This window comes from Echiichthys vipera (assembly GCF_963691815.1).
Source record: "Echiichthys vipera genome assembly, chromosome: 11".
Taxonomy (NCBI): Eukaryota; Metazoa; Chordata; class Actinopteri; order Perciformes; family Trachinidae; genus Echiichthys; species Echiichthys vipera.
This window is the reverse complement of record NC_139836.1, coordinates 21328133-21349722: the sequence shown is the minus strand read 5'-3', so window position 1 is coordinate 21349722 and position 21590 is coordinate 21328133. Positions and strand designations below refer to the sequence as shown.

At 42.0% G+C, this 21590-nt stretch overlaps 2 protein-coding genes across 2 annotated transcripts in view; both read left to right on the top strand.

Annotated features, from left to right (window-relative positions):
• pibf1 (progesterone immunomodulatory binding factor 1) overlaps positions 1-9102 on the top strand; it is a gene marked incomplete at its 5' end in the record, with an annotated part of 18443 nt that extends 9341 nt beyond the window's left edge. The window contains 7 exons of the mRNA XM_083922436.1: positions 1126-1276; positions 1593-1683; positions 2897-2999; positions 5860-5990; positions 7460-7544; positions 8518-8697; positions 8969-9102. Coding sequence (XP_083778562.1) covers positions 1126-1276; positions 1593-1683; positions 2897-2999; positions 5860-5990; positions 7460-7544; positions 8518-8697; positions 8969-9022 — 795 coding nt within the window. The 3' untranslated portion in view covers positions 9023-9102. The remainder of the gene's footprint in view (positions 1-1125; positions 1277-1592; positions 1684-2896; positions 3000-5859; positions 5991-7459; positions 7545-8517; positions 8698-8968) is intronic.
• Positions 9103-11088: 1986 nt separating this feature from the next.
• klf5a (Kruppel like factor 5a) lies at positions 11089-20719 on the top strand. Its single transcript, XM_083923330.1, has 4 exons — positions 11089-11441; positions 12470-13613; positions 14716-14775; positions 17450-20719. Exons 1-4 carry the CDS (start codon positions 11277-11279, stop codon positions 17626-17628), a joined length of 1548 nt encoding a protein of 515 aa, XP_083779456.1. The 5' UTR covers positions 11089-11276; the 3' UTR covers positions 17629-20719.
• The last annotated feature ends 871 nt before the right edge of the window (positions 20720-21590 follow it).

The following is a 21590-nucleotide window of genomic DNA, read 5'->3' as shown; positions in this document are numbered from 1 at the left end:
GTGTGTGTGTGTGTGTGTGTGTGTGTGTGTGTGTGTGTGTGTGTGTGTGTGTGTGTGTGTATGACATCAAAATTCAGATTCCTCCTTTGGTTAAAGTTCAAGTTATCTTTTATTTATATAGCACAGTTAAAAAGACCTGTAACAGTCATCAAAACTGCTTCTCAGAGCAGAGACAAAAACTAAAAAATGCATGTACAAGAAACAAGAAAACATGCATATCATCGCACATACTCACACACAAATGCATGTAGCAAATGAACATATACGAACATATATGCATACATACACACACACATATGCATACGTGCACGGCTACAGTAATCATAAACAACCGTCCAAGATTATGTAAAAAAAATGCACATAGACATTTTGAACAAAACTAGGCTGAATTAGCTTTGGTCATTCTAACTCAACAGTGAGCAATAGTCAATATAACTATGCTGAGACTTAAACCTAAATAAAAGTCTCCTCACTCATGTTGTAAAAGCTCGGAAAGACAGCAGTGAAGTTGCTTACGTGTTGAAAACGTCATGAATGAATACAACCAAATATGCCCAACTGATGCGTAAATCATTGTTCTGTTCATTTAGGGAGGAGTTCTTCTATAGTACTTAAAGATTAATGTTCCACTTTCAGGAATATGTCTATCCAGTCTTTGTATGTCAATCCGGTGGCTCCATTCTTATCTCTGTCCACTGTAGCACACCCATTTATACAAGAAGTTAATTGAGTGCAGATTGTTCTTGATGTCTGGATGCACTTAGCTAAGGTCCACCTCTTCACCTGTATTTAACCGTGACCTGCTCGCCAGAGGGACATGCACCGTGTGACAATGCACTGCACGTAATCATGGAGGGACGAAGGAAGGATGAATAGTTTCTCTTTTTAAAGAGGGCTAGTTTAAGTTTCAACGTGACAAAATTTTAAACTTGTTACCTCATTACAAAATACAGTAAAAATGTGAAACATTAACATTATTCCTCAGTGACATATTTTTGTACAATTTCAATATAAAAAAAAAATCAACTGGCCCCCACAGAAACCACAGCTGAAATTCGGGTAATTTGCTCTCTGTCTCTGCCTACTCCTCGCCTCATTTTTTCTCTTTGTTCTCCTGTCCCTCAGCTGCTGACCCAGGAGTTTTACAGGCTGCAGACGTCATCAGAGAAACGGTTGGCGGAGCTGCAGGCTCAGAATGTCGAGCAGGCATCTCGGCTGGAGACGTATGAAAAGCTTGAGCAAGAGTTGGACCAAGTCACCATGCAGGCTGCTGAAAGTACGAACCGTACTCTTATCTGTATTACATTACACTCATTACTGTGAGGTCGGAAAGATAAAGGCACAAACAAACAAGCACTTGTTCCTTCTAATACCCTGGTCTGACATCAGGAAATGTGTGTATTAATATTAAAAGATAGCATCACATTAGACTAAGATGTAGGGAAAAATAACGGAAAATCCGTAATTGGATGGAACAAAAGTAACAGAGAATAGAAAGATTAACAGAAATATACTGGAGGCTTGTCTCTGCCACATTGTTATAATGGTCCTGGAGATGTAAAGACAATATTTGTGTTTCTGTCTCTTGCCAGTTGAGAATGAAGAAGAGGCAGAGAGAGTCCTGTTCTCATACGGCTATGGAGCCAATGTTCCCACAACGGCCAAAAGAAGACTAAAGCAGAGGTACAGCACATGATACACTTTACATTTGAAGGATAGGACATGAGAGATGTCACTAAACTAAAATACTGGAGTTTTCTCACATTGTTATTTAGGGGCATCACGACTCTCCAAATTTACGATTCCATTTGGCTTTCAATTTTAAGGTCACAGTTTGATTCTGTTTTTTTCACCACTGACAGCTCTGCCACAATAAGAGTGATGGACAGAGTTTATGTGGTGCGCCTGAATGTACCATGAAGTAGGGCTGGACGGTATGGTCTAACATTTATGTCACGGTATAATTTGAAGCACAGACTGTAACCGTGTTGCAGTGTTGCACTTTCAGCTCAGTGTCAGAGTAATTTAATGTCACGTTTTTCTCCGCTCCTTCTCATACACTGTCTCACACACACACACACACACACACACACACACCCAGGGCGGAGGGTAAGCTGTTTTGTTTAATGCTAGGCTAAAAACATTTCTGTTCTATGAGCGGGATTCTGTTCTGTGAATTCAGCTGCTAGGCTAATTCATACAGTGTAAACACGGAAACCATCTCATCCATCCTGTACCTGCATCAGAGAAATGTCTGAGTAACGTTATAACCAGGCAGTCTGATGTGTGTAGAGGCCTGTATGGTTATACTGTATCAGACTGGTGACGTTTTTATGCGATTTAATGAAGATGGAACACAGTGAACGGCCGAGCATAATGCCACTGCAGTCTGGTTGCTCTACTGTTCGGTACGGTATAGTCAAAATTCATGCTATAGGGCAAATTGAACCCGCTGTACTTTCTATACCCTGTGTCTTTAGCTGCTTGCTACCGCTGTTAAGCTATGTTGTGTCGTCTATGTGTGTTGTTTTTGTCTTTGGACGAAGGCGGTGGAGAAGTTTTTAATTTTCAATTCAAAATTGAAATCACGACACCCCTGCTACTACTGTGTGCTTTTCTCTAAATATATTGTATTCATTGAGCGAGCAGCATGCTGTTATAGTACGGGTTAAATGTATGTGTTGGTATGCTGATATAATGACATGAAATGACACACTTGCATTTTACTCTTTATACTTAATCTTACTTGAAGCATACATATGCAGCCAAGAACTGAAATGACTCTCAACTGTTGTGGTTACATGAATTGTAGGGTAAACAACCCACTTGTGTAAACTTGTTGGTGTTGTCATGTTTTGGAATTTTCCAAAACTGTGTTTGTGTTTGTGCCGTGCAGTGTTCACCTGGCCCGCAGGGTGCTGCAGCTCGAGAGGCAGAACACATCACTGAGGAGAGAGCTGGACAGACACAAGTCACAGACAGGACAGATATCTGAAGAGGTAAACACACACACAAACTGAATTCAGGTGTGCCAGCTTTGGAACCGTCGTTAATGGGATAAAGTTTAATTTGCAACAAAAAACAAAATGCAAAACAAGTGTGTGTTGCAGGCATGGGCTTGCAACACACACTTGTTTTCCCATTATCACAAATCTCCTACAGCAACTCAGATTATGGTTAGTCCACAGCTTCTATCACAGCCATATGATTTATTTCTGCTGGTTTTTTACCTCGCTCTGATGACATAACAGTCATTATCACGGAGCCAAGGTTGTCGGCTCCTCTCTCATCACCTACCCTTTACCTCCTCATACCAATCGCACAACACTCGGCTGTGAAAGTCAATGAAGAAAGCACATCTAATCACTTTCTTAAAGACAGACTCTGCAGCTTGTGAGGTCGGTCACCAAATATTTTTTATCAAACACACTTTAGGATTCCTCAATAAGAGTGTCCTCTGCTTTTTTTCTGAATCCTAGATCCAAGTTTTAACAATGGTCCCGCCACTACTCAATACTATCTACTTTTAAAGCCTTGTCGGGAAAATGACAGGTTGTTTAAGAAGAGACACCACAAGCCTTATATGAGAAGAGCGAAGAAGTTTGTCTCAGTACCTGTCACACTTGTTGACACAGTGGGAAACAGTGCCAAAAACCGTGACAGCCACGCTCTTCACTCTCCCAACAACTCACCACACCATCATTGAGGCTTTTGTTGTGTTTGGCACATCATTTGCATGTGTGTGCAATGCTGAGACTTTAATTTTGGGTGTGTGTATTTTGTCTATGTGTGACTATGTGTGAAGTCACATGTCTACTACCCGTGCTCTGATGCTAAAAACTATGCAATAAGGTTTGGAATTATGATAACAACAGCTCTAGTAACAAGTGTGCTTAGGTTTTTTTTTCTTACTCCTTGTTATAATCTCAATGTGAGGAAAGATTGTGCAACCTAGAATAGAGAGGCTGGGCAGGTTTGAGACTAAATAAGCCAGCCATTCACCTGTCAGGTATGATTGTCTGGTACTTGTCTGGAATGCCTCATAATCCATCGACCATGAAAAGAAAGGGTGAAAAATTATACTTTTTATTCACTAGAAAGGGTGTTAACCACTTAACCACCCACACAGATACCCTGACTAATGTTGTCCTTACCCTCCCACCCAGTTCCATTCACTACAGGCTGGCTGTAAAAGTGGTTTAATGTATAACACCCTAACTTTATCTATTGTTTTGCAGATTCAAAGCATGATACTGAATGAGTAATATTGTACTACACACACAATAAGTTCAGACTCTTATATGAGGGATCATCAAACAATATAGAAGTGCTTTTCTGGCTGTAATTGCAAGAAAGAGGTTATTAAGATTACAACTTTCAAATGCATTTCTATTTTATGTCTTCATAGTACTACTTTTAATACAAAGGAGACAACTTAGATATGTCTTCATAAAAACTCACATTTATGGGCATTTAAGCTACCCCTGATGACATCAGAGATAAGGAAATCTTGGCTGTTGCTTCAAGAGTTGCTCACAAATGTCCGATAGAATTGCTCTATGTTATAATATTGAGGTAATAAACTCAAAGACTTTTACATAAATGTCTCGTCTAGTCACTATCCCTCACCGAATGAGCTAACATAAAGGTGATTTAGAGTATGGCCCTTGAGAGTAAAGCCCTTGTATTTGTGTTATTACGAACTGGGTGTCTGTGGCGACATTTCCGTAAAAAATCACAAGCGGTGTACGGTTATTAAAGCTTTTCACTTCACCCAGCAGTGGTTGGTCCGCCAGAGAGGATATGTGGAGCTAATGCAACAAACTCCCTCTTTAACCTACTTGTGTGTGAAGCGATGTACTGTTTATGTGTTTGGGAAGTGAGATCCCAAAATACACTTGCAATTACAGACAATCTTCCGCCAAAAAGAACAAAACTGTGCTCTTAGAGATCGTAACTTAAAAGCTGAAGTCAGTAACTTTTTATGGAATTTTGTTTTTTCATATTTGCTGAAACTGTCACTATTTCCTAACAACACAAGTTGACAGACGAACCTTGAAAAAGGCATGTCGCTCCACTTCCACCTTCTGCTCCTAATGGCGTCTTCTAGAATCCACCGCACCCGGCCTACAATAACCAATGAGAGCTGAGATTTCTCTGACGCAATGCCAGTGACTATGATAGTGATAGTGACTGAACAGAAGTTTGTTTAAAGATCATTTTTCTAGCAGTTTTCAAGCCTTTTATCAGATAGGACAGACAGGAAATGGGGTGAGAGAGAGAGAGGGTGTGACATGCAGCATAGGGCCGTGGGTCGGAATCGAACACACAGCCGCTGCCTCAAGGACCCCCAGCTCCTCCACATGGGGCGACTGCTCCAACCACTGTTCCACCAGCTGCCCCAAACAGACATATTTTTAAATGATAATCTTTGAGTGTGGTGGAATCTAGCAGATGCCATTAGGAGCTTGCAGGGAGCCGAAGGTGGAGGTAGAGCTACATAATGCTTTCACCGATTGTATGTTTCATTGGGCTGTCAGGATATATGACAGTTCAAGCAAATAAGAAAAGAGTAATACTTTTACAGAAGTTACTGACTTCAGCTTTAACTCCATGTAAAGTTTTAAAGTGGAAATACTCCTCAACTAAATCATGTTCAATTTAATAGATATGATGACAGACGTTTAGGTCTTGTTGTATCATGACCCTCCACAGGTCGTAAAGTACATGACCCGCCAAAGTCTCAGGTGTATTATTAAATGGAGGGAAATAAGGAACCTTAGTTGTCCCTGAAATTGTGTAGACAAAGTAATAGCTTATATAATTGCTCCGTATGCACATATGTTTGTTTTTCCTCAGCTGTTGGCAGCCAACCAGCTGTTACAGCAGACGCAGCAGCCCTATAGCTACCTGATTGAGACGGTGAGACAAAGAGATGCACAGATTGGCATGCTGAGGGAGCGTCTCAGCTCGCTTGAGGACGATGTCAGGTACACCTAAGGAACACACCTGCACAAAAAGGAAACTCTCTGTACAGTACAAGAAGAAACTGAACTAAAACGAAAATCAACATGCACACCCTTAATTGGCAGTGATTAGCTTTTCTGTCTTGCTTGCCAAATTCTTTGTTTCTTAATTGCATTAGTTACATTTTGTATCTTGTAATTCACCCATCATGGCAGCAGGCCATACTTGTACCTCCTCACCCTGAGGTGTTTCTGCTTTCTCCCTTTCTCCATTTGTCTTCATCTGTCCCTCTCGCACCTAGCTCGTTCTGTCTCATTGCAAAGCTGCATGTGTGCATGAGTTTGTCCATGCACAGTAAGTGAGTGTTTCACATCAGCACACATATAGCTTCCTGGCACTGACCTAAATCTCCCCTGTCCCCCTCTGTTTTTTAACCTGAGAAATATGGAAACTGACAGACTGCAGGTTTTCTCTTGCTGCTCACTACCACTGAGCGCTCACCTGGGGCAAGCAGCAGAGCGAAAAAAAATCCTTCAAAATCCTCATAAGCTTCTCAAACTTCCTCATCTGACAGAGATATTGAAGTCTTCCTGTGGCTATGCAGTGCTATTTGTAGAGAGCAGAGGCACAGATTCTTACTTTATGTACTTCAGTCTCTCCGTCTTAATTGTATTCGTGTTTGTCTGGTGATATTCAAAAAGGACTCAGCTCAAATCAGCTAACAGCGTCTCCGCAGAGGCAGATCTCAGGCTATAATACCCAAATGTTTTGTGCAGAGTTTTCAGTGAACAGTGGTGAAGCTACCAAGCTGCTGCTTCAAGATTTGCAAGATGGGTTTCTTCTCGGCCCCCATCACAAGCTCCTGCTTGTATGTTACATAGCCCCAGGAAAGAACTCTTGGGCACTACTGTAGAGAGTTTTCTCACAAAATTGAAGCCTAACAAACTTTAGTCATTTTAAAATATTCCTGACTTTACTGCTCGGCTGTTGATGGTTTTATTCCAGAGATTTATACTCTCTGCACTAGTAAACCAAACTGCTGCCATTTAGACTGATTAGTTTAAAGTACAGCATTTTGTTTGTTTGTTTCCTTCAAACTATACTTAAGTACACAGTCACACAGGGGTGACATTTAAATTTAAATGTATGCCACACCTGGTCCTGTGTTGACCCTAACCTGACCCTACCTTAAAGCAAAATAAAAATCATTCTATTAAACAATGGACATCTACTGTATACAGTATACAAAGCTATTTCTATAGTCAGATAATATCCTGCCTTAGGCCGAAAACACGGCAAGTAGTTGCGAAGTGCGGCTGTTTTCGGCATTCAAAAACTCATGAACCATCAGTCACTGATTCACACCACTAACTCCTTCAGGTTTCACATGATCCCATAAGTAACTAGAAAATTGAATTCATATTTCACAGTTAGCACTGTAATGTTTTTAAATTTGCTTTCTCTCCCTGCTTGTTTTTGGGTGTATCGACAGTTCTCTGAGGAAAGAACGGACTTTACTGCAACAGACAAAAAACAACATGGCCGCCGATCTGGAGAGACTCCTCAACCATCGAGAGGTACACATGATGAAGACGTTCACTGTTGTTTTCTATTTGAAGTTTTCCACTATGATGATATGAAGGTGTGACAATGTCTCCCATTCTATTCCACTATGTTAGGCTGCTGCAAAATGATTACTAACAGGAAAATTCCAGCAAAAACCTCCTTTGAAAATATAGATTTATTAGTTAAACCACTGTGTTGCATGATTAATTTTCTGTTGATCATCTTATTGATAAATTAACTAATCATTGCAGCTCAAAAAATAAACAGGCTTTTGACATCCAGACAAGCTATTGCACTGTTGCAACGCTTCCTTCAAGATTGCGTGTGCTTGTATGCGCGTGCAAATCGGAGTGTGTCCGCTAAGCCAGCCGTTTGCTGTAAGAAGTATGTGTCCTGTCATAGACAGCTGTTCCTCAGCTTGGCTGTTTGGGATGCCACCAGTGTGCGTGTGTGTTTTTGTGTGTGCGTGTGTGCTTGTGTGTGTGTGTGTGTGTGTGTGTGTGTGTGACATGCCATGGCTCATGTCCTCAGGGGTGATAAATAGAATCGTGAAATGGCCCATAGTCTTCCACTCTGCTAAAGCGTCTGCCCCCGCGGACCCTTGAGCTTTTTGAGCTTATTGCAAGTCGTCCCATAGTTGGAGTTCAACAGACAAACAAACATGTCGTCAGAAAGCAACAATAAAGGTTCCTAGAGAAACAAACATTTAACCCAAATATTTCACTAAATCTTTAAGTATCTTATATTTTTTTGTATGAAGGTGTTTCAATCATTCAAAATGCTTGTAATAAATGTATAATATAAATGTTTAGTTTCCCCCCCGAACCGCAGAGACAGAATATCCATCAAAAATGACCTGGTGATTTAGTTGAGGTTTCTGGCCTTTTGGACACTACACTCTCTGTTATTTCTCATAAATATTCATGTTTGTTATTTCACCCCCGTTTTCACATCCCTATGTTCATGACCCATGTGATTCTTCAGGAATTAGCGGTGATGAAGCAGGTCCTGATCAGCATGCGGTCCAGACAGGGAGACGCTCAAAACCTGTTGGAACCAGATAAAACTGCTATCAGGACCTCTGGTGCAGGAAAACAGCAGTCCAAACGTATCAACAGGACCACAGAAGAAGAGTCACCAAACAAACCCAAACCCACTGTGTTTGTAAGTGTCTGACTTGGCAACACCCTTGAATGAGTCACACCAACTTAACCTGCCTGGACAGAAGTTCAGACAAAGGAGCACTCGAGGTTGACAGGAAATGATAAATTGTATTTTAGTTTCATTGGAGCTTTTCACTGCAGTGAGTAGAACAAAGATACGCTGCAGTTTAAATCCCTTGAATCACCAGAACATCTCCTAACAAGAGATCCTGCTGCTACAACTTCATACTTGTCTAACCATCATGTTTCCTCTCTGTTTCTTTCATTTGCAGACCAATAAAGGAGTTCCTGATTGGTACCAAAAGATGAAGCAGAAACCCAAATGAACATTAGTTTCTGTTACTACTGGTGCTATTAAATGTTACTCAGGGGTTTAACAATCTTATTCTTTTATCAAGGTTTTTCAAAGGTCAAAAACTTTTAAAAATACAAAAGCATAAACCGTTGCTGGTGTCCGAGTCTTTTGTTGTTCTCTTCCTTGGTTACATATTGTTCAGAGAGGAGAAATTCCCTGAGTACTGGTCCAAAACCAGAGGTATTACCTTCCACAGGGTACACATTCCGAGCTAACTGACTGCCCGAAAATTCCTTTTTCTTGGCAGTGGTCTATTTTATTAGGTCTGTCTATCATTATTTCCTCATCTTTTCCAGGTTTGCAGATACTAGTGGCTACAGACAAACAGCAACGCAGGAACATTAGCCTCTGATTTGCACAAGCTGATGCTCCTTTGGCTTTAAATATAGACATAGCAGGCATACCTTTATCATTTCAGACCATGTTCTTATGGGTGTCATATTAAACTCGACCAGGGCACTTCTTTTCATGAGCCTACAACACTTAAGAAAACACCACAATTCATTTTATACTGTATAAAATAGCTAGTACATGCAGTACATTAGAATCTGCTTCAAAAACTGTATCATTTCTGTGACTGCATTTCCCCCCCTGCAAACTGAAATGCATTGTCTAAGTCACTAAAGCAGAAGTTATTATTCATAATAAACTCTGATACAATGTTATTTTAGCCATTTGTGTCCAAATACTTATGATGAGGGGAAAAAATGCCACAACATTTGTTTTGATCGGTCTAAGTTTTGAAGTCTGGTACAGATATATTTAGGGCAGGTATCTAAAAATAGGACTTTGGAATGTTTGGATAACATGAAAAACAGTCCAAAGAAAAATACTAACGTGTTTATTTAATGTCATCTATGTGTTAAGAGGTCATGAATCCAAATACTGATTGTGCTCCTTATAGTTTCTGAGATACAGTAATGTCATTTTTTTGTACTGTATGTAGACTTTGGACACATTAGAATAAGATATAATGAAATATATAGAAAAAAACAAAACAAAATTGAACTATAGCAAGCCCAGAGAACTCTTCCAGCAAAGGAAATACAAAATTTCAGTTGCGGGCACGAAGGGGTGTTCAGTTCACATTACAAGGATGTCCTGTCAATAAGACAATGTTAAAAGTTATGTTAGCAGTGCTACTCAACCTGCGGAAATTGTGTGTAGGAGATTAACAAAAACAAATGAAAAAACAATACAAACTGGAGGTGTGGTGTTTGAAAAGAGGTGAACCTAAAAATGAGCATAATTTGGGACCTTGTCACTTTTGCAAATAATAAATAAATTGCTGGAATATGCCTGTATGCAAGGAGATAAGATATTCCTTTATTAGTCCCACAAAGGGGAAATTTCCTTTTCAAATCAAGACCCATCGATAAACAATAAATTGTAGAACATATAGAAAGAATGTGAACAATATAAAACATGTAAACATAAAATATAAGAATACAGGAACAATAAATACATTTATATATATATATATATATATATATATATATATATATATATATATATTTTTTTTTTTTTTTAAACTTACACTAAGGCACAGAGGAAAAATAAAAGTATTGCACATTGTGATTGAAATTCACCTGAGCTAAGTATTCCACACGGAGGTGAACCCAATTGGTGAATATGAAAGTGCAGCTATTGTCATTATTTATTATTATTATTGTTTTGGTGTGTTTGGTCTACTGGGAGCAGATATCAAAGCACTCCTTGGATGATATTTCCTATCTAGATGTTCTGTATATTTGATGCTAATATTGTTTTCTCTAAACCTGAAACACTGGAGGAAAGTAATCTCAAACATGTTTTGAAAGCGTAGGTGATTTTAACCTTCACCTCCTGTATAGGTGTGGACGCGGTCTGTGTACACTGTAGACTACGACACTTGTCAATGTATTTAGATGGAGCGTAGGGCGGTGGCCGGTGAATGAATGATCAAAGCCTTTTTTTAAAGGTTTTTGTGGGCGGTGCATGTGCAGTATTTACAGTGGGGCCGCTCCGCCCCGCAGCAGATAGAAAACTGTCTGTGGGCCGGCAGGAGGGATGAAACAAGTGGAAGGAGATGTAGCAGACAGCCACACATTAATAACTCCACCGCACGCACGTTACACCCCGTCGGCTGCACTCCTTTCACCACCAACACCACCGTAGCATCCCTTTATTCCCCTCTTTGCATATCAGGGCCGAGCGATCATTTGCGGTGCTGCGTCGGGAGCTTCATGGCCGCGACACTCGCGATGAGCGGCGGCGGGCAGGAGGATCCCTTCTACCCGCTGCAGAAGGCGACTCTGCCCGCCGAATTCCCCCTGGAGGACTCCGCGTTGTTCGGTTTGGACTGCAAGATCACAGAAACAGACAAGAGTGGACAGAATGACTACACGCAGGTAACCCGGTTCGAAACCGACTTTACACATTAGTGATGTATTTCATTGAATGGGCGTGGCTGATCGGTTGTAAATCCAGGTTGTTGTTTTTTTTTTCTGCTGGCTTCCTAATTTCAATCGTCCGCTTGGTTTTGTTTTCAACTATTTGCGGTAATAAATAAACAAGCAGGCTGCGACCAGCTGGACGTGAAGCCGAGCTGCTCCGCCTGCGAACGCATTCACCGCATGTTTTCTATGCCAGCCAGTTGGCCACCAGTTGTTTGGTCTCTTCTCCTCCCCTCTCCCCATCATACCACGCTGACAACAACTGACTCCAGCCTCGGACAGAAAGCTCCTCGGCAACTCTGTCCCCCCAGTTAGCAGTGAACTTGTGCAGCAGAGGAGAGAGTGCGATAGAACAGCTGGTATGATCAGGAGCCTAGAAATAGCAGCCCATCCCCAGACTGCTGCTGCTGTTGCTGCTGCTACTGCAGCGGACAGGGAGGCATGGGTGTTTCCTCCCCCTCCATTCCCTTTCATGTTGCTGTTTCATCCTCTGCTGCAGGGCTTCTCTTAACTTTTAGACCTGCCTTCAGATGCACATGAATCAGACCACAAAGCCTGAACAAAAGCATTGTTTGTCACGAAGTTGTCATGCCATGCCAGTTTGATCAACGATAGGCCGCTTCTTCAATCTGTTATGATAACTGCAGATGTGAAAATGTGCTAATGTTTTATATGAGGGGTATTTAGATCTGATTTCTGTGGCCTGATCCTCAACTGCTGGCCTCACAGCTGGTGGGTTTTTGAGTTCAGCCTTGCAGCCAGAGAGGGAATGTAGCAACTGCCTATTGATGACTACTTGATAAATGTTTTAGCGGTGACTGCCCTATCAAACCTTTGTCTTCTCAAAATAGCACCTCAGAATAGTTCCATGGTGGCTCACAAGAAGCAAGTCCAAGCTGGATACATTTTCATTTCAAGTTGACCATAAAATGAGATATTTTCTAAACCAGACTTTTTGTTTGTGTTTGTCTTTTTATTAACAGGCAAAGTATGAGATGGACAGGTATCTCTCCCCTCTGTCGCTTCCCCTTCCACCTCATGCAGACAGCCAGCAGAAGCCACAGAGAGACAGTGCGTCTGCGCTGGATCAGTTCTTCGCTGGCGATCACACTGGGGCGCCCTACACCCTCAACATGAATCTTTACCTCCCCGACGCTGCCTACCTGAGGGTGGGCTTGTGTCAGCAGATGCGGCCCCCTCAGCATCAGAACCACACAGGTCTCACCCAAATCAAAACAGAATCTGCCTCCTCGTGTTTCTCCCCCAACATTCAGATGCACTGCCCCAACACGATACCCTCTAGTAGCTGCAGCACATCTGGGCATGGCAGTATTGCCATGGAAACCTCAGCCATAAACATGTCGCTAACAGGGTTACCGGACTTCACCAGTGTTTTCAACCAGTCAGGCGGCAGCCGTGGTGGCGATTCAGTGCCAGAAGTGTTTATCAAACAAGAAATGTCATCGCCATTTGAGCAACATGCTCTCGACCACCATGACAACAGTGGCTCGCTGTTTCAGCTATTAAACTCCGGCTTAGACCATCACCATAGCAATGGTATGGAGGCTCAGCATCATCACCATCATCATCATCAGCAGCAGCAGCAACAGCAGCAGATACAACACACTTCCACTTCCACAATCCACACGCCTTTCCATGATTTGCCGGCAGCTTCTTCTGCATCTCAACAAGCGCAGACTGCCAAGCCTGCTTACTGCGGCCTGAGTGGCGGGACGTACACACATCCTCACGCTCAGACACACCCGCACTTCCTCCAGCAGCAGGTGCCCTACCTGCCACCCTCTCCGCCGAGCTCAGAGCCCGGCAGCCCTGACAGGCAGAAGGAGCTGCTCCACACCATGTCCCCTCCACCCTCATATGCAGCCACCATCGCCTCCAAGTTGGCAGGTAGCACCCCTGGACCGGGACCCGGCCAGGGACCAGGCAGCTTAGCCCTGCCTCTCAATACAGGTCCCACGTCGGTCCCCAGCCAAGCAGCAGGGCCTCCCCAAGCACCTACAGCGATCCCAGCCCCAGTCCCAGCTCAGACCACAGTGCCTGCCCGCTACAACCGGAGGAACAACCCAGACTTGGAGAAACGACGGATCCACCACTGTGATTACCCAGGTTAGAACAAAAACACAGGTCCGCTGCTGTATGCATACGGGTTCATGTTACTTCTGTGTGTTTATTTTTTCCACTGCACTGTGGTTAGGTGAATAACTGATCACTCACAAAGGTCTGCTTTAAGAAAACTAGCTTCTTTTAAAGACACCTGTGCATACTTTTAAAAATGACTTATGAGTCATGATATGTACTACAGTCTAAGCAGAGCTAGTGCTGCACTGGAATTAAAATATGTTTGCTATGGAGAACATCTATCACTCCCTTTAAATTAAATGTCTGGTTTACAACTCACCTCAAATGGCTCAGGCACTCTCAGCTGCGTGCTCTCACACATTGTTGTGGTGTTAAAGTCATCACTGGTATGATCATGGAATGAACCTGTGTGGGTGTGTTAATTAGATAGAGAGTGAAGTCATTTGATCTTTAGTCCCAACACATGATTTGCATACACACTTTAGATAGCTGGCTCAGATTGCAGTTGTGCGATGTGCAGCTACTTGCAGGACATGTAATGTCAACTCACCTGTGGCAGCGTGTAAAATGGGCTTAAGCAGAGCCTCATGCAGCATGTTACCACATGTCTGACATCTTAAAAGTCAGATGAGGCAGATCCATCCTATCCTCACAAGGACACATTCACACTTAACTCAAGTGTATTTAAGTCACACTGCTGCAGCTGCTCAGTGTTTCAGCTTTGAAATACACGAACGTCTATCATTTCTGTATTTAAAGTCAGAATAAATCTGAAGAATCCTGATGACCTTTTTGAAATTGTACTCTACATGCATGTGTGTTACATAAGGTGCAAAAGGTTTTGTAATCCTGAACTGAAAATATCTCAACATGGGTGTCAAACTAACAGGCGTAGTGAACACCAAAGCAGTTTTAACACCAGATAAGACTGTGGGTTAAATGTACTTTTGGGAATCACAACAACAAAAACCAAAAATTACTAAGTATCATTCCAAACAAGCTTCTGTTCTGCATTAGTTCCCATTTCTGGCATGCCGCTGCTCAGTTTAATGGGTGAATACATGTGTGATGAATGATTTGCATTTGGAGTAAGCCTTCTGTTTGTGTTTATCTCCCTGTGTGTCGTCAGGCTGCAAGAAGGTCTACACCAAGTCGTCCCATCTGAAAGCCCACCTCAGGACTCACACGGGTAAGAACTTCCTCTAATTAAACGGGGACTCGTCAAGAAACAAAAAGAAATAAAAAAATTCAACTGTCCACACAACTTGTATGTCGGTATCTGCACTGGCACCATGTTGCTAGGCAGAGTGTTGTGTTCCTGGCATGTGTGTGTAAATGTATCCTACCCCAGTTCCATCCTCTGCCCAATATACTATTCCATTAAAACAGGTGGAAGTGACACACTTCTGCCAGGGGATGACTCTCAGACTATGTGGTCAGCGCTAGACGTACGGTGCCACCCCTCTTAGGTTCCTGTTCAGACATCGATGTTTGAATGCTCTAAAATGCCTGTGTGGCTTGTTTACCACTATAAATATATACAAGATCCGTCTGTGCAGACACAAAAATATCTGAGATCGTCTTGTTCCTGATATCTCCGATTCAGTCACCACTGTGTGCACTGCTTTCTTTCCCTTTCTTCTCTTCTTTTCTTTCGATCTGTCTGTTTTTTGTTCACACTAACATTTGAACTATTAGTTTTGGATGAGCAAAGTCAACAAACAAGTGCTTAGGTGTTGGGCCCCACCTCTCACCAGCTAACAAAACAAAGCTTCTGTTGATATCTACGCATTCCTCACTCATCTGGATACTCAAACAAACACACACACACACACACAAAACTCACTCTTACCACTTTTACAAGCCGGAGTTTGTCCCACTTATAAATCTGAACTGCTTGTTCAGAACATCTATGTGGGTGTGCGTGCTTCGCATTTCAGTTTTGGGAACATGACACGACAATTAGATCTGGCGTCATTCATGCTGCAGGCTGATTGTGGTAACTGCAGTTATTATAAACCACAAGATGAGGACATGACACGTAAAAGAGGGGATGTAGAAGCAACTTCCTTATTCTCTCGCATAGTTATTTTCTCCCCTTTTTTCCATCGCTTTCATTCCTCTTATCATCATTTTCTCTGCTTTGTGCCATCCTCCCACCTTCAATCTCCCCTCTTCCATTTCTATCTTTGTCTATTACTCATTCTACTTCTCATATTCAGCTGCTTGAATGCACACTTACGCACACACACACACACCTGTCAGTAAACTGTATGAAATGATTCCTAATGCGTTTGGGTCCCCGTGGGAGTTCCCACTCTAATCTCCATCAACATCCATTACCCTGATTGTGTGTGTGTGTGTGTGTGTGTGTGTGTGTGTGTGTGTGTGTGTGTGTGTGTGTGTGTGTGTGTGTGTGTGTGTGTGTGTGTGTGTGTGTGTGTGTGTGTGTGTGTGTGTGTGTGTGTGTGTGTGTGTGTGTGTGTGCGTGTGTGTGTGTGTGCGTGTGAAACACTCACTGCTCATGTGTTCAGGTCCAGGTGTGTGTTTCTAGGTTTGGTGCTGAGGTGGTTAATATCATAACACAATTACTGTTGTTGTTTTTAGCAACGCTGCAGAGCTTACTGTGCTTGTTTAAAAGGTTGGTTCACCCAAATGGCAAAATAAGAAAATCTTTTTTTTTTTACCTACCTGTATTGGTATCCAGCATGTAGATTTTATTTGTCCAGGTTTTGAGATCTACATGTCTCATATTTCTTTTTCTGTTCCAATTTAATGGAAGTCAATGGAATTCTGATTATGGTGCACAGAGCTTTGAAAATGAACATTAAAACTGTTTAACACATTTTTGCAGGAAAATGATCCTTTTTGCTCATTAGAAAACATAAATAGATGTTTAAAAAGAAAGAGGAGAACAAAAAAGCAGACAGTTTCCATTAGATTCCATTAATTTGCTCTTACGGCACTGTGACTCTCTAAAGCACTCTTTAATTGAATTAAATGGAGACGAAAACAAATGTGTTAACTTGAAAAAGAGGTTATCTTCCCTAACCTTTAAAATGCAAATAAAAAAGGGACGAAAAAGGAGAATAGGGGAGTGATTTAGCTTTGCAAGAGATGCGTTTCTTGCAAACTGGCCTTATTTCTTAAGCATCCACTGTTACCCAATAAAACTAAATAAATAGAGCAGGTACAAATGCCAGCATGCACAAGTTACATCATTGTGTTTCCTTGTCTTGTTTTTTGGGTACAACGTAGAGGCAGATATCTGAAAACCTGGACCAATAAAACTCAAATGATCTGCATGGATAGCACTGGATAAACAGATCATTTAAGCCCATCTTTGGGCCGCTGGACCTGGGTTGATGGTTGTGCATCGCAGGGTCGGCGGTTGGGCCTAAGCTGGAGCAGGGGCCGAAGGAGACAGGTCATACTAGTTTTCACAAAGTGCCTGGGGCTTTAGCTGAACATTATTGGAATGACACAGTGACAGAGAGACAGACTACATACTGTCAAAGAGAAATGTAGAGAGGCAGATGGTAGAGAAGAATAGGCCGTGGGAAACTTGTGCAGTGTTAGTGCTTGATTAATGCTTGTGACAGCGGTATGACTGTATATGTTGTTAGACAACTGGAGTTTTCAGTAAAGCCTGTTTTCCCAGTCCCTCCACCCAACTGTATGACTCAGGGATTTAACGTCTGTTTTAATAATAATCTGTGTCATCAGTTCTTATAATCACACACTGACACTCTCTGCCTGAGATCATGTAACAAGAAATTCAGCTCAGCGCTTCTGTGTGCTCAGGTTTTTTTCAGGAAGCGGCTTCACTTATTCAGACTTTCTCCTCTCTCCCGTCTCTGCAGGTGAGAAGCCGTACAGGTGCACGTGGGACAGCTGCGACTGGCGTTTCGCCCGTTCAGATGAGCTGACACGCCATTTCCGGAAGCACACGGGCGCCAAACCCTTCCAGTGCGCTGTTTGCTCTCGCTCCTTTTCCCGATCTGACCACCTCGCCCTCCACATGAAGAGACACCAGAACTAGCAGCGTTTGCAAATACACAAGTACTATCTTGACACACATAAAGCACTCACTCCATCTCCCACGTTAACAATGTTACAAGCTGCCTGATGACACCACAGCCGCTCCTGGTGCTGCTATCATGTGCTGAAACGGTACGATAGCCTAAAAAACGCGTTGCTCTTTACCCAGTGGGACGATTCGGAGGTTGTAAAGTAGAAAGATGATGGTCAGATGAAGTTCCTGGTCCTTTAACCTCCAGATATACTTGGTATAAATGTCTTTGTACGAATACAAAGAAGAAAAAATAATGACAAAAGGAAAATGGTAGCTCCAAAATGTGTCGCCAGTCCATTTGGACTCTTTTGTGTGACAGGAATGAAAGCACTTACCACTCAAAACTTCATCTTTTTACATCTTGTCTTTGTCCTAACATAGAACTTGCTTTTTTTCCACAAAGGAAAAGCTTTTGTTTGCAAAACAAGTCAAGCCAAATATTTGTTTACTCCTTTGTTTGTTCATATAACTGGAATATCCAGGTTAGATATTTTTTTTAATTTACTTAATCCTTTGGTTTGCACTAGAATTGTTAATGTAGGTCTGAGTCTTTTAGGCCCATGTATCTCATTCACCACTGGAACGATCATTATCACTACTGGACTGAATCTCTGTGAACGCCACACAAATCATTGCTGTTCAGTTATTAAAAATTGAAGGCATTCATACTCTGGAGAGAGGGAAGATAGTGCAGGAAAAAAAACGAGGGAGGGGTGAAGATGAAGAGATAGAAAGATTTTTGTTTTTAGAGAGCGGAGATCTGAGGACGAGTGAGAAACAGAGGACGGTTGCTAAAGAGCAGCAATTAGGTGATGAATTATTCATGTTGTCTTTCCCGCCAGAGAAATGTAAGAAGAACCCATCGCCATATCCTAGAACTCATTCAGTTAAAACAGAATTGACTGTATTTGATGCACAAGCTTGAATTAAGCATCTTCAAAATACACTTACTGTACATCCATCTCATCCAGCCTTTTTTTTATTTTTTTACTTCTTTAGAATTTTAACCAAAGTATCATCTCCATCGTCAAAATCTTATTAAGTGCCTCCTTCTCTGATTTACATGTTTTTGTTCAGTGGTAGCAGAGCTGCGATCAATGTCGACAGTCCTTTTAAACCCACATGGTGCTGTTTTTATTTCTTAATCTATAGAAATCTCTAGAAAAAAAGTCAAAGTGTTTTTAAAATTGCAAGGTTTATCCATCATTCATTGTAATCGAACAGCTCGGTTAAGGCCACTTCACAGACATTTATGTGGCTTTGATTAAATGGCAGTCAGTTCTTCTCTGATGGAGTTTTTTTCCCCTCTGACTCTGTACACAACTAACTTCCAATTCGGCTCTATCAGTCAATCGACCATGGACATATGTTTGGTTAAAGTAGAGGTTCACATTTTTTCAAGTCTGTATTAACACATTACGTCCATTCGTGCTTCGCGAGGTTTCTCAAGTGATCCCTGCAGACATCGCTCATACCAATCTTCTCATAGAGAACAAATTGAACCGCTCCGCTCTGCCATTATACAAGCTGCCTGTGAAAACCTAGCGTTAGATTTCACCCCACTCCATTCAAATTGCTTGCTTAAAAAAACAAAACAAAACAGCAAGCACTCTCCCTCAATGCTGCCGGTTCCTGTAGCTCATCACTCTCACTTGCAGCAAAAAAGTCTGCTGTATGACCGGAGGCTGGGCGCTGTTCATCTGCCTGTACTGCCCTCACTGCAGTCACACAGAACTGGTTTAAAGCCTCACTATAAACCCTAGTAGCCTAGGCAGGCATGCTTCAAACTTGCTTCAGGCATGCTTCAAACTCACAGTGTGAATGGTGCTGGAGCGAAGGTGGAGCGGGAGCAGTGGTGGATTAAGGTGGTCATGGGCCTCTAGGCTACTGTGTGTTTGCGCCCCCCACATTATTAATCATGCTTTATCAGAAAAAAATCTGCTAGAACAGAAGAAGCGTCCGCAACCTCAACTTAGGAATTTTCTTAAGTAGATTTGGTCCCGCTGTTCTTTTAGTCGTTGTGCTTTTCTTTTTTGTTCTCCACATTTCCTTTCTGACATTTTGCCACTATACGGTCTAGTAACAATGAGTGAGGTATCGTTTGACAACAAAAATGACCTTATGAACCAGGGCCACATGATGGCAGCTGATTGGGTAAATGTGTCCCATATCTATCCAATCAGCAACTTCTTAGGGCCCCAATAGGAGGAACGTTGTTTTTTTCCCCCAGTATAGTAAATTAAGAAAAATTAAAATAGTCTGGCCAATATGGGGCCCCTGCACACCTGGGCCCCCTAGGCCAGCCTGTGCATTAATATATAAGGCGATGCGCTCCATTCCAATCCTCCCGCTCCCTGCTGGCTCACTCTCCACTCACATGCTCTGTGCTAAACCTAGTCCACAATATGAAATGCCTGCCTCTTAAAACAAAACAAAAAAAGAAAGTAAAGGAGCGGAGCCATAGGACTCGGCTCCCTTTAAAGAGCCCTAATTCCCATCACAACTCTTTTCATGTCATGAGAGTATTATTTTAAGATGGACTTGAAAAAATGTCATCCTGTCCTTTAATACACACTTGAATGTCCATTTCGATGGTGTGATTTAGCCTGCGCCTATAACTGTATTTGTTCATTCACTGCAGGTAGCATAAAGATAATATAGCACTGTAATGTATCATGGTAAATCTGACTATTTATTTGATTGTGTAGAAGTGGGGGTTTTATCAGATCAACCGTCTTTCTCCCCAGCAAAAATGCCTTAATGTAAATATATGCACTGTAAATAACTATTGATTTGTTTCCCTCTTTTGTTATTGTTTTGTAAACAAGTGGGCAAAAAGAGGAAAACGCCCTGCATCCAAAAATATTTGAGCCTTTTTTTTGGGTTTTGTTTCTCTTGTCAAAGATATTTTGATGCCATTGTTTTATATATTGTCCTTCCAACAACTTGTTTTTTTTGTAGATTTGTTTTCTTCCTAGGTAAACGTTCCAAAGACAAAAGTTGTTTTTTCTTCAACTGAGTGAAACCGATCCTAATAAAGTCAACTGACACTTTTACAGATGTGCTCTTGTGCTGACGTTTATGTTGGAGATTTCCCCATTTACCCTTAATTCATGAATGCATTTCAGGGTATAGGTGTGGTAGCTCTCAAAGTATGTAATACACTTAGTTTTTTGTCCATGAGGTTTTTATTACAGAAGTGTTTTTTTTTACGTGCAAGCCATGCTGTGCAAAGAGAGAGAGAGAGAGAGAGAGAGAGAGAGTGGTGTTTGTGGTACACAAGCCTCGTCAAGGCCTAAATGAAACAAATGAGACATAACCACACTTTAATCTCTTAAAATCTAAACATGGAAATGCTGAGCCTCTGTTTTCCAACATGCTTTTCTAGTTCAGTTTCACCAAAATGAGATAAGGAGGGAAGATGTGGAGGAGAGGCGTAGTGTTCTCGTCCGGGACCTGCGAGTAACCTGCAGCACCCTTGCTGATCAACAAACAATAGTCCTTTGATGTCCCAGCAAGAGACAATGGACAAGAAAATAAATCTGACCGCCACTCTGGGACCAGAGGGGAATCCCACTGCATTGAAATGGACGTACAAACACGCACACACACCATATGTTCTTGATTTAAGTCATAAATGTGACCCAGGGTCTCTGTTGTAATCTACCTCAGATGTCAGAGAAGAGGGAGGTGGAGGGGAGAGAGTGAAAGAAGTGAAATGCAGAACAATCTAAACAAAGGAATCTCTGGGGGGACCCAATCAACCACTTCCGTCCTCCTACATCTCCTCTCATTCTCCTCCTCCGCTCTTCTTATTTAATTTCATTTTCTCTCCCTCTCTCTCTTTGTCTTTCCATGCACCGTATCCCCCCTCTCCTCCCCGGTGGAAAGTATTGTATGAAAGTCCAGGGGCGCAGCTCCGTGGGTCA